Consider the following 20,677-nt stretch of genomic DNA (forward strand, 5'->3'; position numbering starts at 1 on the left):
CCTGCCATCTGTTCTCCTCTCACTCTTCCTCCCCTGCCATACTTATTTACATCCCATCGCCTGATACCCTCTACATCTCCCACTCTTGCTTTTATATAATCACTCACTGTCTCACTTCTTTGCACCTTATGTTTTTTTAATTTAGAATTTTTTCTCCTTATTTCCCTTTTATCTAACCTTATTTTCAAATCTTTGCCTTTATCTCACCCCTAATTTCTTTCAAACCTTCTTCACTATCCCCTTAAGACTTCTATAACCTCTGCTCTTTATCTGTACAGTAAGAAAGTGTGTAAGACAGTGGAACCAGGTCTGTGTTGTGCGTAATTTGTTTGTATGTATACATACATGCAACCTGCACGTGTGTGTGTGTGTGTGTGTGTGCTTGTGTGTGCACGCAGAGCAGGGTGACTGTCCTCAGGGCAGCTCTCCACACCAGAACAGAGCAGAGCAGCAGCTGACCAGCTGTCCCCCTCGCAGCGAGCAGCATGTTGTCTCTTCTATCTGTTCTCTCCATCTCTGTCTCTGTTCATCCCTCCCTGCCTCTCTTTCTCTTTTCTCCAGCTCTTCCTCTCACTCTTTTGTTCTCTCTTTCCCACACTTGCACTCTTGCGCTCCAGCTCCCTCACACATCGCCTCTCCTTTTAATTCCTCCCTCATCGAACTCTCGACACGGTGTCACACCCACCACATGTCATCATCAGCCCCTTGTCACCTCCCTGTCTCCTTCTTTACCTTCACTGTACCCCCCCCCCTTCTCCCACTGCACGCCTCAGTAATGTCATTGTTAAGGTATGTCCCTTTTAACCTCATCTAATTTTCATCTCTTCCCACCTGCCTCTCTCTCCTCTTCCCATTACCTCTTTCTTTGCCTTTGTTCAATAACTTTTCCCCGTCAACCCCTTTTCTCCACATCACACCAGCTGTCTTTTGTAACAGCACAAAAACTCTTCCCGTTTCACTGATTCAGTCATTGTCACCGTCGCATGACCTCAATATTTTTCCCTTCATGTGTTTTTCTAGTCGCCCCCCCTCTGTCTCTCTCCCTCTTTTCTCTCTTTCTGTCATATAAGCCAGCCCTGCGCTTTACAACCTGTCACTGTTATCCTTTAGTTCATCTCTTACATGGTATTAAAAATATGTCTTGGAAATAAGCACAGGTGAGCAGGAGAGGAGAGGAAGGCAGATAAGCAGATCATTCTTCTCTCAGAGAGGAAACATGAGGATTTGGCTGCTGTCTTCATTTGGGAAAGGGCTCAGGACTTGTTCAGTGCATTTTTATCCTAATCAGCTGCACTTTTCACTCTGACTTGTGCAGCTACAGCCTCAGTGCATCAATGCACACAGTAGTTTTTTAAATATATACTGTACACGTATAGTGATATGAAGAGCAAACTGTATATTAGCACACTTTCATTCTTAATAAGAATCGACTTGTTTTTGATGTTTTCAGCCTTCAGACTTCTTCCAGAAATTGGTTTAGAGAAATTGCATTGAGAGGCAATAATGTGATCATATTCTGGAGTGGTCATTTTGCATTCTGCACAGTTATATCTGCGTTAGAGGCAAGTCAGCAAGTCAGGGTGGATAAATTCATTTAATATAATGTAAATATTTTATGAACCTATGAGGTCAGAATAAATGCCACTTACTATTTAGAATTTAAGACTCCACAGTAAAGAGAGACAGAAATAAATGGGAAAGACAGAAAAGAGGTTCGATTCAAGGTCTTTAAAGGGCAACAACACCTAAATTAAGAAAGTGTGATCAGTATTTGTGAACATGAGCTTCAGAAAACGGAAAATGTACTCAAAATGCTTTCAGTGTCATCGAGAACATCTTTCACCATTCATTATATAAGGTATAAGGCAGCTATGATGACATTTGAGTTTTAACACTATAGTTTTCGGATTGAGGAGAGAGTTGTTCATGTTGGACCATCTTAGAGCACAGGAATAACATAATTGAATTTTGAAAACGGGCATAGTTCCCCTTAAAATGTACACAGTGCTGTATGCGACTAAATGCATCATTGAAACTGAAACAGTGTGAGATTGCACTTAGGCAACACAGTTCACAGTTTAATGTAAATTAAACCGACATGTTTTGCAGATACAAAGTTCACCATCTTGGTTTAGCATCCAACATTTGCTATTTGGAAATAAACACAAAATAAAGGTTGATAGGAATATCATTAGTTTTACCAGTATTAGTTCCTAATCCACAGTTATCCACAGTTCAAAATATTGAACAAGCTGGATTAAGGGCATTTTCATATTAAGTACGATTGATTAGTTCCATAAAAGGAGTAGATTTGCCCCTTTCCCCACTCCCCCGCCACTCAACTTTGACATCAATGATGTTGTTCCCTATATGAGTACATCTGCAACATCATCCAAGCGACAATTTTTGTTGTGCTACAGTGAGGAAAAGGTGAAGAAAAAGTGAATATAGGGGCCCCACAGTAAGACACAGCTGGCTGAGGACCGTCATCAGCAGGAGCTGATATAGCAGCGAGGCGAAGCTCCTGGCTGCAGGAGGTGCCGCTGCTGGCTGACATGCAAATTTGGTAACCCTTGGATGGCGAGGGAATAGCCTGCCTTACTCTGACATCCTTACCCTAACCAGTTCAACCAATGAAGGCAACGAGAACTTGCCACTTACTGGGAGATCAGGGCGGGTCATTCCTTCGCTATCCTATGATTCGCAAATTAGTGTCAGGAACTGCAGGTCAAAGGTGGCAGCGAAGCTGGATTTGGATCTGTGCTGTCGGTTGATATAGATTCATCAGTATTAAATTGAGATTGTCTGATAACTTATTAAAAGCTCCTTTTAGTCATGTTAAACAGCCGTCCACGTCTGTGTTTTGGTGCAGTTGGTGTTCACACCTGATGCGCACCATGCTGGAGTAACATGGACCATACTGAAGACCACTTCAAGTTGACTTGAGTACTGATCAGTGTACTGTGCACCGGTATAGTACAAACTGTCCATACTAATCGAACAAGCTGGACTTTGGGGTCAAGTGTATTCAGATCTGGGCCCAGGCCTCTGATGTAAAAAATCCCCTAAAAGTCAGAGGATATCAAAGTTATTATACAAAATTCTGAGGGGAACATGGACGTCAACCCATTCAGTAGTTGGGGGGACACTTCACTCTGGGCCAAGATTGTCAATCTTATGGTGGTACTAAAGAAAAAGTCAAGGGACTGTCAAAGTCAGTAGGATTGATCCTCTGGGGATCATGAATGTCTGTAAATTTCATGGTAAAACATCCAACTTTTGCCAAGCTAGTTCAGTCTGGACCAAAGTGGTGGACCCACTGACAAACAGAATTTATCATTCACAGAGCCAAGCCTCCAGCATGGCTAAAACTATTACAGAATGTATTTCTAGATAAAATTCAAAGTGCTTTTACTTTACAAATTCAGTTTTAAAGGCCCTTTTCCATTGAAAGGCAATAATGTTAACAGTATTATCATTATAAGCATGCCATTTGACTCTTGGATAAAGTGGCGAAGCATAATTTTTCATTCTGCCTGGAAGTCTTTTGGATGAGCCCTAAAATTCAAATCATGGAGAGGGAGAGCAGCTCTGTGCAATCAACAAGCTCCTCTGAAAAGTACTTGTGAAGTGCTAAACATTTCGTCTCGTTTATACCCATCTGTCTACCATCCTCCCCCCTTTTTCTCTGTGTCTCTCACTCCCTCACATCTCTGTTTTTCCCCTCTCTCTCTCCATCTAAGTGGCCTGGAGGATTAAATGTGTTTAATTAAGAGGTGATTATGTGTAGATGGCTGACACAGAGGGATCAGGATGGCTACATCCCATCGCCCCCACTGTCATCACCCTGTACCCCCATTCAACCCCTGCAACACACACACACACACACACACACACACACACACACACACACACTTACTTTCCTCCGCATGTCTGCTTTGTTTATCCCTCCTTTCACACTTCTCACAGCCTTCCTTCTGTTGTTTCTTGCTGGTTTTTTTTTATCTTTTTATCTACAGGATTTATCCTCCATCTTTCTTCTTATGCTTCTCGTTACCCTGAGTAGTTCACAACCTGCAAATAATAATTATTTTTTGTGTGTTGGGATTTTACCATGTGTAGGTCATTAAATCTAACCATAAAGAGGGCGGAAAGTACGGAGTAGAAATATAAGATGGAAAACTTGGATAAACAACAAAACAATATTATCTCAAGGTATAAAATGGAGCAAAAACTTTTCTTTTCAGTTTCTATGGAAGCACCGATTCATTGGATACATCAGTATCTGCTGATAAACACCGTGTTCACTGCTAGTGGCCTATCAGCAAATATGACGACATTCACAGATGCAAGCTGTTCTAATAAAGCCTTTGTATATTTTCCTATAAAAAATAATGCACCTAAATTCGTACTTATTCCATATAATCATTAGTCAGTAATGTGTGCATAACCGCGGTATATTGGAAGGCTGCAATCAAATCATCAATGTGCCAATGGGAGTAAACAAGGAGGCCGTCCTGAGCGCTCTGGAAGGAGGCAGGTTGAGGTGGTGGATGCGTCAAAAAACAACTGACTTTTCAAAGGAGACTGGTGATGTAACCATGTGAACTTTAAGTGAACTTTGAGTATTTTAGGGTACATCCTCACCATGTTTAATTTCACTAAACATAACCACAGTAACTTTCTTTGCCTGAACCTAGGCTCTATATTTTAAGTTCATTATGCAACTTAACGTTAAGGATGTAATGTCATTCGTGGGGCGCTTATTTGTAGGATGACATACTAACTGCTGTGTGTGCATTTCACTCAGATATCATCTGAACCATTCTATGAGGACACGTTGACCAACGGCAGTGGTTTATCTGTTGTGTCGATTTTGTGCAACCTAAAAAGCAAGACTCGAAACTCACGCCATCCTGTCATCCCGGGGACAATAGAAAATGTGTTTGGGATAAACAGAGAGCTTCCCCAGGACGCCAGCGAGACTAAAGGAATTGGTAAACTCACAATCGACATGTCAGGGGATGTGCAGGAGGAGAGCTAGTTAATGTTAGCTGTTAGCAGCCTGTGGCTGAAACTTACTCCTCATGGCAGCTGCACTGAGCTTTTATATGATGTGTTCAAGTTCTAATCAGTAAAAAGGTGAATTCCAACATTATCATGATGTGGTCAAATGTTAATTTGAAAATGTAGTTTTGGGTGAGAAATTTGTTTATGAGAGAAATTTATTGATTTTTCACAACAATATAAAATAGCCTAGATATCAGAGATGGAATTAAGACACATTATATATCATAAAAAGACATTTGAAACAATGTTTTTTGATGTGAAATAAGGTTATATTAATGTTATTTTCATAATTTTGTGCTCAGTCAAAGATAGGGACTGAGTAACTTAATTATTTGTTTCTAATATATTTATTCTCATTAAAACATCTGAGATCTTCCGTGTCACAAATGTTTTGGTTCATTTGGTAGAAAGAAAAAAAAAATACTTAAATTAACTCTTAAAGTAAAGAGGTAAGAATAACCACCAAAGTATAGTTCACATTTTGTACTACCTTGTTACTTGCAAGAGCCTTCATCATTTCGTTTTTTGTTTAATAAAGATTTCTTTATTTCCCTGGCACAAAGGAGGGAAAAAATAACAATAAAATTAAAATAAAATAAACAACAAAAACAACAAAAATATTGGTAATGATATCAGCTTTCTGCCAAATTGTTATTTTAAATATCTGTATTGGTATTGGCTGAGAATTTCATAATCGGTTCATCTCTGCCAGCTTCTTTCCAAAGTACCAGATTCATTTTTGTTCTTGAAATGTGTGCACCTTCCTGAATGAAAAGATTTGAAAAGCAAAAATCAAAAGATAATTATATCACAAAAAAATAATACTTAGAATAAGATAAACAAAAATGCTGGAATTGCTATCACATACAGCAGATAGTATTCTCCCAGCTGAACGAGCTAAAACTGCATGTGCGCGGTGCTGAAAAGCTGATTAGATAATGATGTTGAAAACGACAGAAAAATAACAAGGCAAAGTAATGTGAGAAAGCCAAGGAAGTAAAAGAGGGATTTTAATAGCAGGGGAAGAAAGAAATGTAAGAGGCGAGGGAAAGCAAGACAGAAGAAAGCAGAGTGCTAATAAGCGCCGTATGGGGTGAAAAAGAGGCCAGAAACTTGTTTATTGCAATGGTAGGAAGATGAAAGTAAAGGGAGAAGCCTCAGTATTTTCTTTGTGTCCGTATGTGCGGATAAATACTGCATGTGTAAGAGTGCGCATTTATGACAGTGTGGCAAACTAACCTCTATAATTATTAAAATATGAATGAGAACATCTGCTTGCTTATTTATCTCTGTGTGTATGTTCGATAAAGCAGCTAGATAAGTACATTGATATCACACGGCTTAATGTGTGCTTTGGTGTGTAATCAGATATCAACTTGAGGGGTTTACAACAAAGACATTTACTGATCACATAGTAACACGTCAGTCTGAATACGAGAAACAGGGTTCATTCACATTTTAACCAATAAATTTCCACTAATTTTCATGACTTTGAGGCAAATGCTCAAGACCATACATACGCTGAAACAAGCAGCTTTTTAAATATATAATATTTTTAAAAAATTATGAATTTATAACAGGATTAAAACTGAATGTTTAAATATTACTAAAGGACTGTTTGTGATTTATGAGAGAAGAGGGGGTGGTGCAAAAAGAGGGAGGTATATCATATATTTTTTAAGCAATGGGAACATGCCATCCAAAAGGATGTTTTCTTAAAAAAAAACAAAAAAACATTTTGGTGATTTATAAAATTTGTGATTTTTAAAGAAAACAGTTTGGCTAATAAAAGAATAAATAAATAAATATTTTTAAAGAAAACTTTTTGCAGATTTTTTGTGTGCAAGTTTTTATTTTTATTTTTTTTATTTCAGTAATCTTTAAAGAAAACGCTTTAACTGTTTGTTTGTTTTTCTTTTTAGCTATCTGAATTATTTTTTTTGGCCTTTAGCAATCTTCAAAGAAAACATTTTGCCTTTTTTTTTTAAGCTCTGTATGATTTTTAAAGAAAACATGCCTTCAAAACCTGCATAATTTCTTCAAAAATCATTATTATACAGATTTGTTAAACAGATTTGTATTACTTTTTCAAAACTTCTAGGGAATATCTAATTTTTCAAACTTTTCCAGGCCTGTCAATTGCTATTTGCAAATTCCATAACTTTTCCAGGTTTTTCATGATAATACAAACCCGGCAGAAAATAACCGGACCAAAGCACGGCTCGCATAGTTTTTGCCGCTCCTGATGTGGAGGACAAAATAGTGAGGCAACGGGGACCTTTGTCCTTTAAAACATGCCATCACTCTTGTCACAAATGAGCCCTCAGGAAACATGCCGGCTAATTTGAGTCTCAATCCACTGAAGAAGCACAGGGTTATATCGAGCATGTATATTTGTGTGTGTACGGTGTGTGTGTGGTCAAAAGAGAAAGAGGGAGACAGATGGGTCACACAGCGTTCTCTGTGGGTTTGGAGCTGGAACGCAGCTAATTACATCTTAATTAAAAATGACCTGTCTGTCCCTGCGTCTCTTTGCCCACAGATGACACATGTGTGCTTGCGTATTATGTGTAAGACCTACAGAAAGAAACAGAGAGGGAGACCAAGGCTTTAGGTGTCTAAATGAGTCAATATAAACAGGCACAAGAGGGTTCTGGTGCAGAAATGTAAACATCTGGATATGTGCATTTAATGGGTCTATGGTGTCTTCAATGTCCCACGAGCTCAGTACTGATGTGCTGTAGTGTGTCCCACTGGATACTGAGGCTTTGTCCCAGCCTTCTCAATTAATCTATCACCCTGTTTCTAAATTGGAGGGTCGCTCTCCAGCGAACACCAAGCACGGGTACCTTTACCGTAGGGGTTAACGTACGACAATTGCCAGGGAAACATGGTGGAGAGGCTCCACCAATTGAAAAACACAGACATAACTTAGCCAACGGCTTGTTGTTTCTTTACTTGTCTAACAGTTATAAAAAATTACACTGTATAACTAAAATCTGACCCCTTTTCCATTGGACCTCTATGAATGCAAAAGCTCTAGTTGATTTGTGACGCAACTGCAAAACCTCTGTTGCTAGTCATTTTACATCAGCTCAGTGTGCTTGCATGCAAACCTGTACAGATACACACACACACACACACACACACACAAACACACACACACACACACACACATACACACACAGAGGACTGACCATTGTTGGATCGTAGTGATCTGGCAGAGATGCCGTTGGTCCCTATGGGATGATGAACCCCGGTTCCGTCCACCACTCCTGCCTCCCCTGGCTGCTTCATGAGCTCTGTCAGAGTCCTGCAGGGAGGAGGAAAACACACAAACACTTCATTAAAACGTCCTGCACAAACTGAAGTGTAAACAAAAGTTTCCTCATATGGAAAGAGAGACAGAAAAAAAGGTGTTGTCAAGGTAAACAAGGAACCTCATGAGACACAGTGGACTGAGGGAAGTGTTGGAGGGATATGATGGGACCGTGTGAGAAAAATGATAATAGACAGAAACACATGTTCATGTGGACAAAATCAGAGAATCCATTATTCAAAGTATCTAAACAGCCTTCGTGTTAATGGCTTTACATGAGTAAAAAGACACGTTTAAGACAGACTGTTCATGTCTTTAAAAACAAAACCACACAGAAAGCGCTCAGAATTAAATTCAAGAAAGTGGAATCGAGGATGAAAATGAAGAGTCTCTGGATGTTTGCCGACTGGGAGCATCAATCATTTATGAAAAAGAAAAAAAAAACTTCCCCTCTTGCCATCTTTTATTGTTTGATGCCTTTGAACAAGTTCTGATGCCTCCTCAAAACTGGAACACGGGCAGGAAACATGCAGATTTAACTCTTTCAGAGCACACTGAACGTGCAGCTGTAAACGAGGACTTGGACTGGGTTTTTAAATCAGACAGAAGGTAGTTAGTCGATTTAAATTTAAGTGAATGCATTCTCTATTCTGTGCAAGGTGGAAGAGGAAAAGGGGATTTTATGCCTCCGTGTCTGTGACAGAGGCCGGAGGCATCATCCTGTTGTCCGTTTATGCAGGTATGTACATACTGTGTCCTTCCCATTCTTGTGAACACAATATCTCAAGAATTACTGGAGGGATTTTTTTCAAATTTGGTACAAACATCCACTTGGACTCAGGATATCTCAAGATCAGCTTTTTTCTTTCAGAATTTGGCACAAATGTTTGCTTTGACTTTATGATAAACTGATTTTGGTGGTCAAAAGTCAAATTTAGCATTAATGTCCACTTGGACTCAGCGATGAACTGAACATTTCGGTGGTCAAGGTGACCTGCTCTATCTCATTATTGTGAACATGATATCTCAAAGACCGCTTGAGAGAATCTTTTCAAATTTGGCAAAAACATTCACATGGACACTAGTGTTAAAACTGTGCGTATTGTATAGCTCTTCTGTGCTGCAGGGGGAAAGATGGGTGTGAAGCCTCCACGTTTTAACAAACATGGATGTAAACTGTAGGTGCAACTTGACTTGTGAGCGGAGGAATGCAACTGCATGGTGGTCATTCTTGTTTATGCAAGTGGTGGTTTCACATTGCACCAATTAATCTGATTTGTAAAATTGTGTCTCCTACAAATCTGCATATGTGTGCCTGCAATTTAATTGCTAGAGTAAACAACCCTGGCAGAAACCAAAGGACATTATTAGAGTGTCAGCTATCAAATTTGCTCCTGACACCATTTGTTTTTTAATAAGGTGATGTTCCTGCTCATCTGAAAAGTTTAATTCTATTTCCAGCTCCTTGACCTCTTTAATTGGTTTTATAAACTTTCTAGTATTTGCTCAAATTAACAAGAACTGAAAACAAGAGAACGCTCAACATCAACATGCCGCCATTGACAAGGAAATTATAGCGACACAGTCAACAAATCAGCTGTGACCAGAGAGCTGCTATCAAGAGACCCATAAATATTTCCTCACTGTTAATCTCACTGTTGAAACCCTTAACGCAGCCTTCTAAAATGCAGCGGAGCAATTGTCTTTTTATTAGCCCGCTGTGAAATGATTGCCTGTGGTCATGGGAGCAGTGAGCATAAAAACATGAACACATGCACAATATAATGCAATTCAACACAGTAGACTTGCAATACGTGCTAAGTATAGATCACATTGCGAAGGTCATTATGTTTCTCTTTTTTTGTTTGTTTGTGTAATTTGTTCCCAAATGGAGTGATAAGATACCATGAAAAACAAATAGTAATTGGTTTACTTGAGGTCATGATGTATAATAACGTACTGACATTATCGTGCATGTGACTACATCAAAGCAATGCCAGCTCATCATGGTGTAACATGTAATTACTTAAAAGGCACTACACCAATTTTATCTATGAAAATCTGTTTACTCATCATGAGGATTACGATTTAACCCATGAAAACAGTTGTTTAATGTGTTCTCTGGCTCTGGAGGAGCTTTTTCATGTTGACAGTGATGTCATCACGGTTATCTTGGCTTGGGTTTGAGACTACAACTTCATAACCAAATGCTAAGGTTACAAACTAAGGTGTAGAGTTTGAAAAATGTGGGCAGTTACTAAGCAGGGAGTATCTAATAAGAGATGTTATAAAACTGCATCATGGGAAATGTAGGCTACAGCATTTTTGAGGTGAGAGGTTATGACTTTTTGCATTTTTATGGGCTACTGATCCACAAAATTGGAGAAAAAAAACAATTCATGAGCTTTTGAGATATCAAAAGGCAGTTGTACAGTTCGAAAAAATCTTGCCTAAGAAATGCTTTCTGATGCGGCTGAAAAGGAATACTTTATTTGCAAAATGACCATTTGCAAATATTTTGTCATTGTACTGTTAGACATTTGTATGAAATTTGAGCATATGGCTTCTTGAATTATGGCCCAAAACACGTTTTATGAGGTCGTTGTGACCTTGACCTTTGACCGCCAAATTCTGATCAGCTCATTGTTGAGTCCAAGAGATTCTCTCAAGGTGTTTTCGAGATATTGCAAGAATGAGAAGATTGCAAGGTCACTGTGACCTTGACCTTTGATTAATGACCATCAAAATCGTAGTAGTTTATTCTTGAGTCACCTTTGACCTATGACCACCAAAAATATTATCAATTCATCACAGACTTCAACTCAACATTCGTACCAAATTTGAAGTATTCCCTCCAGGAGTTAATGAGATAATGCATTACAACAATGAGATAGCTCCAAGGTCACAGTAACCTTGACCTTTGACTAATGACCGTCAAAATCGTACTAGTTTATTCTTGAGTCCAAGTAGATGTTTCTGCTTAATTTGACAAAATTACCTCAAGGCTTTCTTGAGATATCGCGTTCACAAGGGTGGCATTGACAGACAACTCGAAACCATAATGCCTCCAGCCTCCATTATCACAGCTGCGGAGGCATAAAATGTGTCCTCATACTGGATGGTATGCAGCATGTGTCACAAAAAAACACATATACCCACACATGCATCTCAATTGCCCTTTACATTTTCTGCTTGCTCGCCATTCTGTTTTCTCTCTCTCATCTCATTAATATCCGTCCACTTCTATTCCATTACTTCATTTGTCTTCCACTCTTCCCCGCCCTCTCTCAATCTCAATGGCAATAAAGCGAGCTGTATCTCCGTCACTCTCTTGCCCGCTCGCTCTCTCCCCCTCCAGAGCGTTATTGTTGAGTACTTGTTGTTCCCTACACCCTCTATCTCCCTGCAAACATCTCCTCTTTTCTTTCTCTCCTCTTCTAATCCTGTCTGTCTTATCTCCTCAACTTTCTGACTCTATCCCCCTCCCGTTTGCCCCCCCCCCCCACTTTCTCTTTTTCTTCGCCACAAGCCTTTTTTTTTTATCTCTCCCTGTATCGCTTCCTCAACCCTCCGTCTCTCTTTCTTCTCCTCGCAGCCTTTTGATTCTGCCTCTCTTGCACTCTCACATCGTCGTGTCTGGTCCATCTCACCCTTTGGCCCAATTTCTATTTTCTTCCTCCTCTTTCTCTCTTTCTTCCCCTTTAGTATTCTCATCCCTTCCTCCCTCGTTTCTCCTACCCTCCCCGAGGAAACTGTCACATAAACTATTCTAACTTGCAATATTAGCACTCTTGAGATGATACGGAGTGATATGAGGACATCAGAGCTCCCCTATCAGCGCACACGCACAAACACAAGCCATAACTGACTTCAGAAAATAATAAATAATAAAGTTATGGTATGCATTTACCAACAGCTTTCACCACTAACAGCTTTTCAGCACATTCTTCTGACAAATGGCAAATCTGCACCGCTTAAGTTGTGTAAACCCCAGATCAGAATAGCATCCGCCCCGTCTATATGCCGAGGGATATCTGGCTCTTTCATGATAAGGGCGGAAGCTCTGAACGTTGACATGCAGCACTTCAAACGACACTTCTAGCGCAGATATTAAGGAGGATAGAGTATGCTGTAGGCCCACACATGACATACATCCATACCACATGCCTTATTTAATCTGAAGAAACTTACAGTATTTTCAAACTTTTTTTTTTAAAGCTGGGTTATAAAACATGGATAGCTTGAACCAATCTTGTCTTTGAAAAGTGTCAAGTAGTGGCAAACCCACTGGAATTGAAACTCAGCTGTTTAAGTTGAAGTGATGTTCCTGTTTACCAGCAGTTTGCTACACTGCTGGAAAAGATGGTCTTTTCATGAAATTGGATGCAGTAGAAAATGCAAATTTTAAAACTGGTGCTACATTCATTCATTAACTGTAACCACTTATCCTCTCAAGGGGCCTACCTCAGCTGTCACTGGGCGAGAGGCGGGGTACAGCCTGGAGAGGTCGCCAGAATCACACCTAAATACGCACCTATGGTCAATTTAGAGTCACCAATTAACCTGACCTGTATGTCTTTTGACCGTGGAAGGAAACCAGGGAACCCAGAGAAAACACACACTGACACGGGGAGAACATGCAAACTCCTTAACAGAAGGCTCCCCCCACCCCGGATTCAAACCCTGGACCCTCTTGCTGTGAGGCAACAGTACCAACCACTACACCATCTTGCTGCTAGAAGACATGGTGCTACATGACCAAAGAAAACAGACAAAAAGGGCTGTGGCATTTGCTTTTGCTTAAAGGGTAGAAAACCTACAACTACCAGAATGCACTGCGCACACCAGACCAATAAACACTCCCATTGATCGGTGAAGATTTTCCGTTTTGACACAGGAAACAGAATGGCAGCTGGCTGCTAACAAACTCAAGTTACTCATGCTGCCATGATTTAAAGTACAAAAGGTATGCTTACCTTTAGACTTTTGGATACGATGTTATAAATTCTCACTATCTGTGTCTAATTTTGCTAAATCATGTGTGTGCTTTACATGTGTATTTCAAAGTCACTGTGCCAAAATCACCTAAATTCAGTAAAACAACAGCTGGCTCCTGAATAACACCAGTCAAGGGTGTATCCTGTTTCTCACACAGTGCATGCTGGGATATCCCACTATGCAGTTTGACTCTGCTCTTCTTCTTGTCTCTACAGTACTGAGTACAGTAAAGTGTTCGTTTTTTTAAATCTCAGAACAGTTCACTTACTTTATTTACTTTAACTGTCTTTCTCGGGTTTATACAGAACAAAGACAAAGGCTATTCTGTTGTTGTGTCAACTTTCTTCATATGAAAAACTGCTTACTGTTAAATTTTATGGAGTGTTGTTTTCTAAATTGAATATAGTTAATCAATTTCATGAAGTTTGCATCCACACAAGGCCCGATGAGCCTAATTTCCTATTAAATTACTAAAAAATGGATTTTCCATGTTATGCAAGGCAGGATATGAATTGAATAATGAATAAAAGCTGATGTACAGAGAGTGTATTTTTCAAAACTCATAAACAAAAATGATTCAGCCAAAGGCTGTAAATACAGTATCTGCCACAGAGGGTTTCTATCCCGAGTGGTTTGGTGAAACTTCTGGAAAACTCCACAGAAACATCTCCAGGCAGCCTGACGGGCTTAAAGAACCACATGCTCAGCTTTGTCCCGACTGAGACTCCCTAAATATTGCAAGATAAGAAGACACAAAACACGACAAGCTACTCCCCAAAATTTGATTTGAGAAAACATACAAACCTAAAAAACCCAGCCATTGTGGGGTTGTTCAAAATGAACAGTGACAAATTTAAAGTCCTTATGAGCCGACTGACTGAGCATCGGCGTGTTTTCCAGTGAAGCAGTTTAATATGTGTGGTAATTGCTTCAAATGGAGACAGCCATCAACCATCGTGGAATCTTTTCAGTCAGGCGCAATTAGCGATCATTCAGACGTTCATAGGAAAAACGATTAGGCTCTGAAAACTGCGTTGATACTCACGCAGCATGAAACTTCTCAGGGGTGAAACATGTGGCACTTGATTAGGTTGTGACAGCCCACACTGTCTGTCTTCATTTCTCTCCTCTAACTTTAACACAGCTAAAGCAGAGGAGAGCACAAAGCTGCGAAACAGCTTTTTAATATACATATCTTTATTTGCCTGAAGAAAGGGAGATTTTACATGAAGATTAAAGTGTATTAAAGACTCCTTGTTCTAGAGTATCAAAAGTATCAGCGGATATCACACAGTAGTGGCTGCACATGTATGTGTAAAAATGTATGCATGCAAGGTTTCTTTTTAAAAGTATTTATCCCTTTTCAGAGGAAGCATATAAGGGCCATTGTAGGTAACAAAAAAAGCAAAACCAGGGGATATTATGACACAAAACTCGGAGATGTCTAAAATTTAAGTCGTACATGTACAAGATTATATTATTATAATTATTATTATTATTATTATTATTATTATTATAAAATCAGAAATCTACTATTAAACTCTGCAAAATAGTTTTTGCAGAGTTTAATAGTTTAACTCTGCAAAAACTATAAGGTTTTTGTCAGTAAACCACATGGCCTCTCCTGGGCCACACTCTTGGAGTGCAGAGCATACTGTTGTCACAGATGATGTAGTAGAACAACAGGCACAGAGAAAGTGAAAGTGAACTGTTTATTGTGCTGGGTCTAAAATTTTGCAGTCACTCACCCTACACTCTACACTCACTCTGCTTCTCCTCTCATCCATGGATCTGTCTGCTCTGCATTCACAGACAAGGGTCCAAATTTACAGAGGGGGCACAGATTGATTAAAAAAGGGTCACACACAGACGTTTGTTTTATTAAGGGAAGTTTCCTGATATCCACCACCACTACCATCCATCGTCATGAGCTACCGCCACACATATTTTATGAATCTCTGGGAAACACTGATGTCTATGGGAATTTATTTTGTAGTTTATCTTGACCAAAGTGGCAGACTGATTGTGCAACAAACCAACATTGCCATCCCCAGGGCCACCACTGTGATATACACATTATTTACACTCTGTTCATTAGTTATTGCATATACTAAGACTAATGCAGTCTTATACAACAGATAAAGTGATATTTGAGTCTGTATAATGTGGTAAGAGCGTGAAACTGCTTGATTAAAAACTTACAAAATGAATCGCAATCAAGAGGACGTACCGTACCATTTTTCTGGAATAAATAATCACATGCATTTATATTTAATTGTCTCAAAGCACAGGAACATGACATCCATTCTTATCCTGTAAATGCAAATGTGCCGTGAACACTGTTCTGCCACAGTGGAGCAGCTCGGCTAAAGGCTAACTTTATGAGCTTGTGTAAGCACGTATTGCATTGTTGTTGTGACATGAAAGGGTGATTAAGAGTCTGGCATGATTAAGTCACTCGCTCACTTGTTTGCTCACTCACTCAACTGCATGCAAATCTGCAAATGTAATGTCAATTGAGCGAGTGGCTTGTAACAGAATTTGATTTGCAAGTATTAAAGGAAACACACATTTTGTGATGTTCGGGGCAAGCACATTTTGCTACGCCACAAAACTCCTGGGGAGAAGAGATTAGAGGGCAACTATTTATTTCATGGTCAAATTGCAAATCAATGCGGTCAAACACAGTGAAGCCAAATCACTTGCAACCATACAGTCTGTGATTGTTAGTGTATCACAACCTTGCAGTGGCCCCAGTCCTGGTTGTATAACTAAATGTGCACTATTGCTTTCAATTGTCAAAGCGTGTTTCGTGCTAAAAATAAAGTGAGAAAAACACCCCACGGTCATGTAATAAGACATTCAGTATTGTTCAAACACACACTGGCGCGCACAAACACATTTACTCCCCTGGGTCTGTAACACAGCATTTTGTAGCTGAATCACTCTTCACTGTCACAGCAGGTTAGTTTATATTAACATGGCCCCCCCACAGATGATTCCGGGGCCCTGTAACCTAGCGTGGGGCCGAGAATGGAGATACGAGCATGCTGTTTTCACACAGGGGCCGCTGTATAATTGTTTGTGGTGCTGCTTGCCACCTACAGTTGTGCCACCTGATCAACCTACATAGACACACACTCTCACAAACAGAAGCATTACAGACACACGCACACACACACGCATGTACGCACGCACGCACACACACACACACACACACACACACACGCGCGCGCACACACACACACACGCACATGCACACAACACAGCTGCCGGTGTCCTACCTACAGTTGTGCCAAGGGGGAGTTAATTGATGCCACACAGGAGTGACTCACCCTTTAATTCTCATGGGTGGTAATTTGGAGAGGTTACAGTGGGAGGGAAGTGCATGTGTGTGTGTGTGTGTGTGTGTGTGTGTGTGTGTGTGTGTGTGTGTGTGTGTGTGTGTGTGGTTACCAATAATTTAACAAAAAATCCTCTGGGGCAGTAAAAGGGAATTTTAAAAAATGAGCAAGCTACAGTGGGAGGATGGATGCGAGTTTATGACCATGCGGGGGCCGTTTTCTCTCCGTCCTGTCTCTCATATTTCACTATTAATTAGAAATGTGAGACCCCAAAACAAATCAACAAAAAATAGCCTTCTTCATTATGACCAGCTGATGTGATTTTCCACCTACTTGTTGAATATTACATTGTGTGCTTGAGTGTTTTGTTTTTATACTTCACCAGTAATGCGATTAAATAGGATTTTCATTCTCCTTCATGTTGGTTTTTGAAAAGTTTGATTATTATGTAAATTAAGTTGAAGTTCGTAGTTATTGTTTCAAAAGTGTCGCCTCTGAATGGGTGGTTTGAACTAGAATGTCAAATGAAGCTTTTGAAGAGGAGGCAAATAGAGATATTCACATATAGGATGGATTACTGATCACTCTTCCAGATACAGGCCCAGGGGCCCAAAGTGTCAGGGGGCCCCTAACTGACCACAAAGGGATGAAAAGGAACTTAAATTACTTAAAAGTCTATTTGTGGTTGTTTTGCCGTTTTTAGAGTTCAGTTTGTGTCTGTGAGTCAATTCTGTGTCTCTCCTTTGGCGGTTTGTCTTGTTGTGGTTGTTTTGGTCTTTTTGTAGTTATTTTGTATCTCTTTGAAGTCATTTTGTGTTTCTTTAAATTTGTTTGCCCATTTTGTTTTTATTTGATGTCTCTAAAAATAACCACAAACAGACGCAAAACAATCTAAAAAGGCACAAAATGACTTAAAAGAGACACAAAATAACAACAAAAGGGGGAAACAACCACAAAGTGACACAAACTCTCTATAGACACACAAAACAACCCAAAAAGACACAAAATGTATTAAAAGAGACACAAAATGTATTAAAAGAGACACAAAATAACTACAAAGACACATAAAAATTACTACAAAGGGGGAAATCAACTCCAAAGAGAGACAAATCAACCAAAAAGGACATAAAACCTCCTCAGAGACACAAAATTGCTAGAACAACAGTAAAAGGAATCACAAAGAGTCACAAAATGACCAAAAAAGACACAAAATGACCACCAAGAGACACAAAAGATGCAAACGGAATGCAAAGACAAGCAAAAACAACGACAAGAACAAGAACAGGGTAAAGCAGCCGCAAAATCTGTGTCTTGCTCCTATGAGGTTGTGGGCCCTTTGGCCCATTGTGTCATAATCTGCCCATGTGTAGCATAGTGTCTGTATTGTGTGTTGAGTTTATCCGTCTCTTCATCTCTCCCTCCTTCTCTTTGTCCTATGACGTTGTGAAATGACAGAGCAACACTTGAAGTCTCTTCATCAGTAATTCACTGCACTTTATCCCACCACTGCTGTCACAGGAAGGCAACAAACACACACACACACACACACACACACACACACACACACACACACACACACACACACACACACACACACACCACAAGGCCAGATTCCGACACACACACAGACAGTAGGCTAAATGGACACTGTAGTGGCACAAGTGGTAGCAAGCATTATCTCAAAGGGGGTCTGATGCACCAGTCCCTCTGACACACAAACATTTGCATGCTCGTACGTGCGTTCACACACGCATACAGCAGGACACGCAGATACGCTGTTGCTGCCAGATAGTGCACCCTTGTAGGCTTGGTACAGAGCCTGGATCTGTCTCCCACCCTGCTATACTCCTATTAGAGCTGACAGCTGCCAAATAATGTCCCTTGGCATGGCTGAGCGCCTGCAATGCCAGGGCCGGTTTGTGCTCATGCAGTCTTTCATCCACTTACATGAGTGTGTGTTTACGTGCGCACATAGGAAGAGTTTTAAACATAGTATCCCTTTTGGGTCGGGGGGGTACCTTAATATTCAAAATAACAGATCTACCACCTAAAATATGTGTCAAGGCCAATAAGAGCATGTGGGATAAATAATCATTTTAATAATGTATCTAAAAATACCTTTCTGTCTCATTGTTATTGTTGTTTGTAAGATTGCTCAGATATCAGTTTCAGCAGCTGCAAAATTAAATGTATTTTTTTGTGTCATCATGCCTCATGTACATCAAATTTCCTTTGGGATAATAAAACTGAAGCTGAGTTGAAGTTGAGCTGAGCTGTATACCAAAGCAGACAAAAAAAGAAATGCCTGCCCCAGTGGCAGACCATGAAAAATTTCAAGACCCTGGTTGCTGGTGAAAACAAGACTAAAATGTCTTTAGTTTTATATAATGTTTATATATGGATGATCCTTTAGCTTTAGATTATGTAAAGCACACTGAATGCGCTTTAGAAACACATATCTTACTGCCATTTATTGACTAATATGTGACTAAATCTTCCTTAGCAATTATTGTCAAAAGACTGAGCATAAAATTAAGTCAGTATCAGTCAATATTATGTCCTAAAGGACTCAAAACTTTCCACACAGAAGTTGTTGTTACTATAGTGTTCACAATGTCTGATAAAGAGAACCATCAACAAACGTTGCCAGTCATCTGTGCTCCTCTCATCTCCATTTCAATCCCTGAAAATACAGCAGCAAAGACGACAAAGATTCTGGACGAGTTTGATTCACAAGATTTTGCTGCATTGATTTATCCACCAGCGCCTGGATTGAGCAGTTAAAAAATAATAAAATAAAACAGATTCAAAGCCAGCATGCTGGAAGCCGCATGAACCAGTTGCTGGCAGGATCTCAGCGCCGAGGCTGTAGTGTTGCTAAAGATGATGATGTCACAGAAAATACCATATGTCAACCTCTGAGTCACCGCCTGCACTCATTATTTTTGGGCCTCCTTTATTTTAGACACAACAAAACACACACGCACACACACGCACACGCACGTACAAAGATTCACTCTCCTCAAGGGATTTGTTCTCAAACATTCATCAGCGTGACGCACACATAACCCACGCATGAATACACCTACACTGAGACACACATTTGTCAGCAGAATATCTATCATCCTGTGAAGCCTTTGACATTATTGATGATATACAGGTGCTCAGTATGCTATAATCTCACCGTCATCCATCATTACACTGAGATAGACAGAATGATATTGATCTGTTTTATCAGATATCTATCACTGTCTCAACAGATTCAACCATAGATTAGGAAAGACTGTAGCAGGAGTCATTATAGGTGTCCATCATATACGAATACAGCAGATTTTATGAAGCATTACGTTCTAATAAACCAGCACATGAACTTTTTTTCTTTATGTTTCTTTCATAATTAATATTTAGGCTATTTAGGCATGCATGTGCAGCAGCTTCTTTTATTATTTTTGTTGAAAAGAGAGTTCCATCATTTATGCTGGTAGACTGTAACATTAATTAAAGGGCCCACGTTTTAAAAAAAAGCCAGATTTCAATGTCTTTTTGACTATAGAGTGGGATAGGTTTTATATAAATACTGTGAAAGTATCAAAGCTCTCACTCCACAGTGAAATGCACACAATCGGTATTCAGAAACTCTCCCTTTTACGAGCTATCAGGACTTTCCCGAAGTTGTGATGTCACAACTATACAGACCCAATCACTGTGACATTGCACAACAATTTCAGGTAGGTAACTGGCAATAATTTTGTCTTGCGGAAATGTGTGAAATTGGCAGTCTTTTTTATTTCTGCTGTCATTTTCAGATATAACTGTACCATTTAAAGATATATAAAACAATGTGGTCCCACCTGTATGACGTTTGTTCTCATTTATGAACTGTTGCTTTGCTAGCTTTTTTGATAAACTGAAACTACTGGCATTAAGGTTATTAAAAAATGTATTT

General features: G+C 39.7%; 1 protein-coding gene across 2 annotated transcripts in view; it reads right to left on the reverse strand.

Moving 5' to 3' along the window:
• The window catches only part of LOC121957209 (protein shisa-8), a 119,493-nt gene that overhangs the window by 61,305 nt on the left and 37,511 nt on the right, over positions 1-20,677 (reverse strand). For both annotated transcript variants that reach the window (XM_042505740.2, XM_088069157.1), the window contains exon 2: positions 8,268-8,383. In XM_042505740.2, the coding sequence (XP_042361674.1) occupies positions 8,268-8,383 (116 nt within the window). The remainder of the gene's footprint in view (positions 1-8,267; positions 8,384-20,677) is intronic.

The sequence above is a fragment of the Plectropomus leopardus genome, chromosome 18 (genome assembly GCF_026936395.1).
Source record: "Plectropomus leopardus strain MGB_pleo_1.0 chromosome 18, ASM2693639v1, whole genome shotgun sequence".
NCBI lineage: Eukaryota > Metazoa > Chordata > Actinopteri > Perciformes > Serranidae > Plectropomus > Plectropomus leopardus.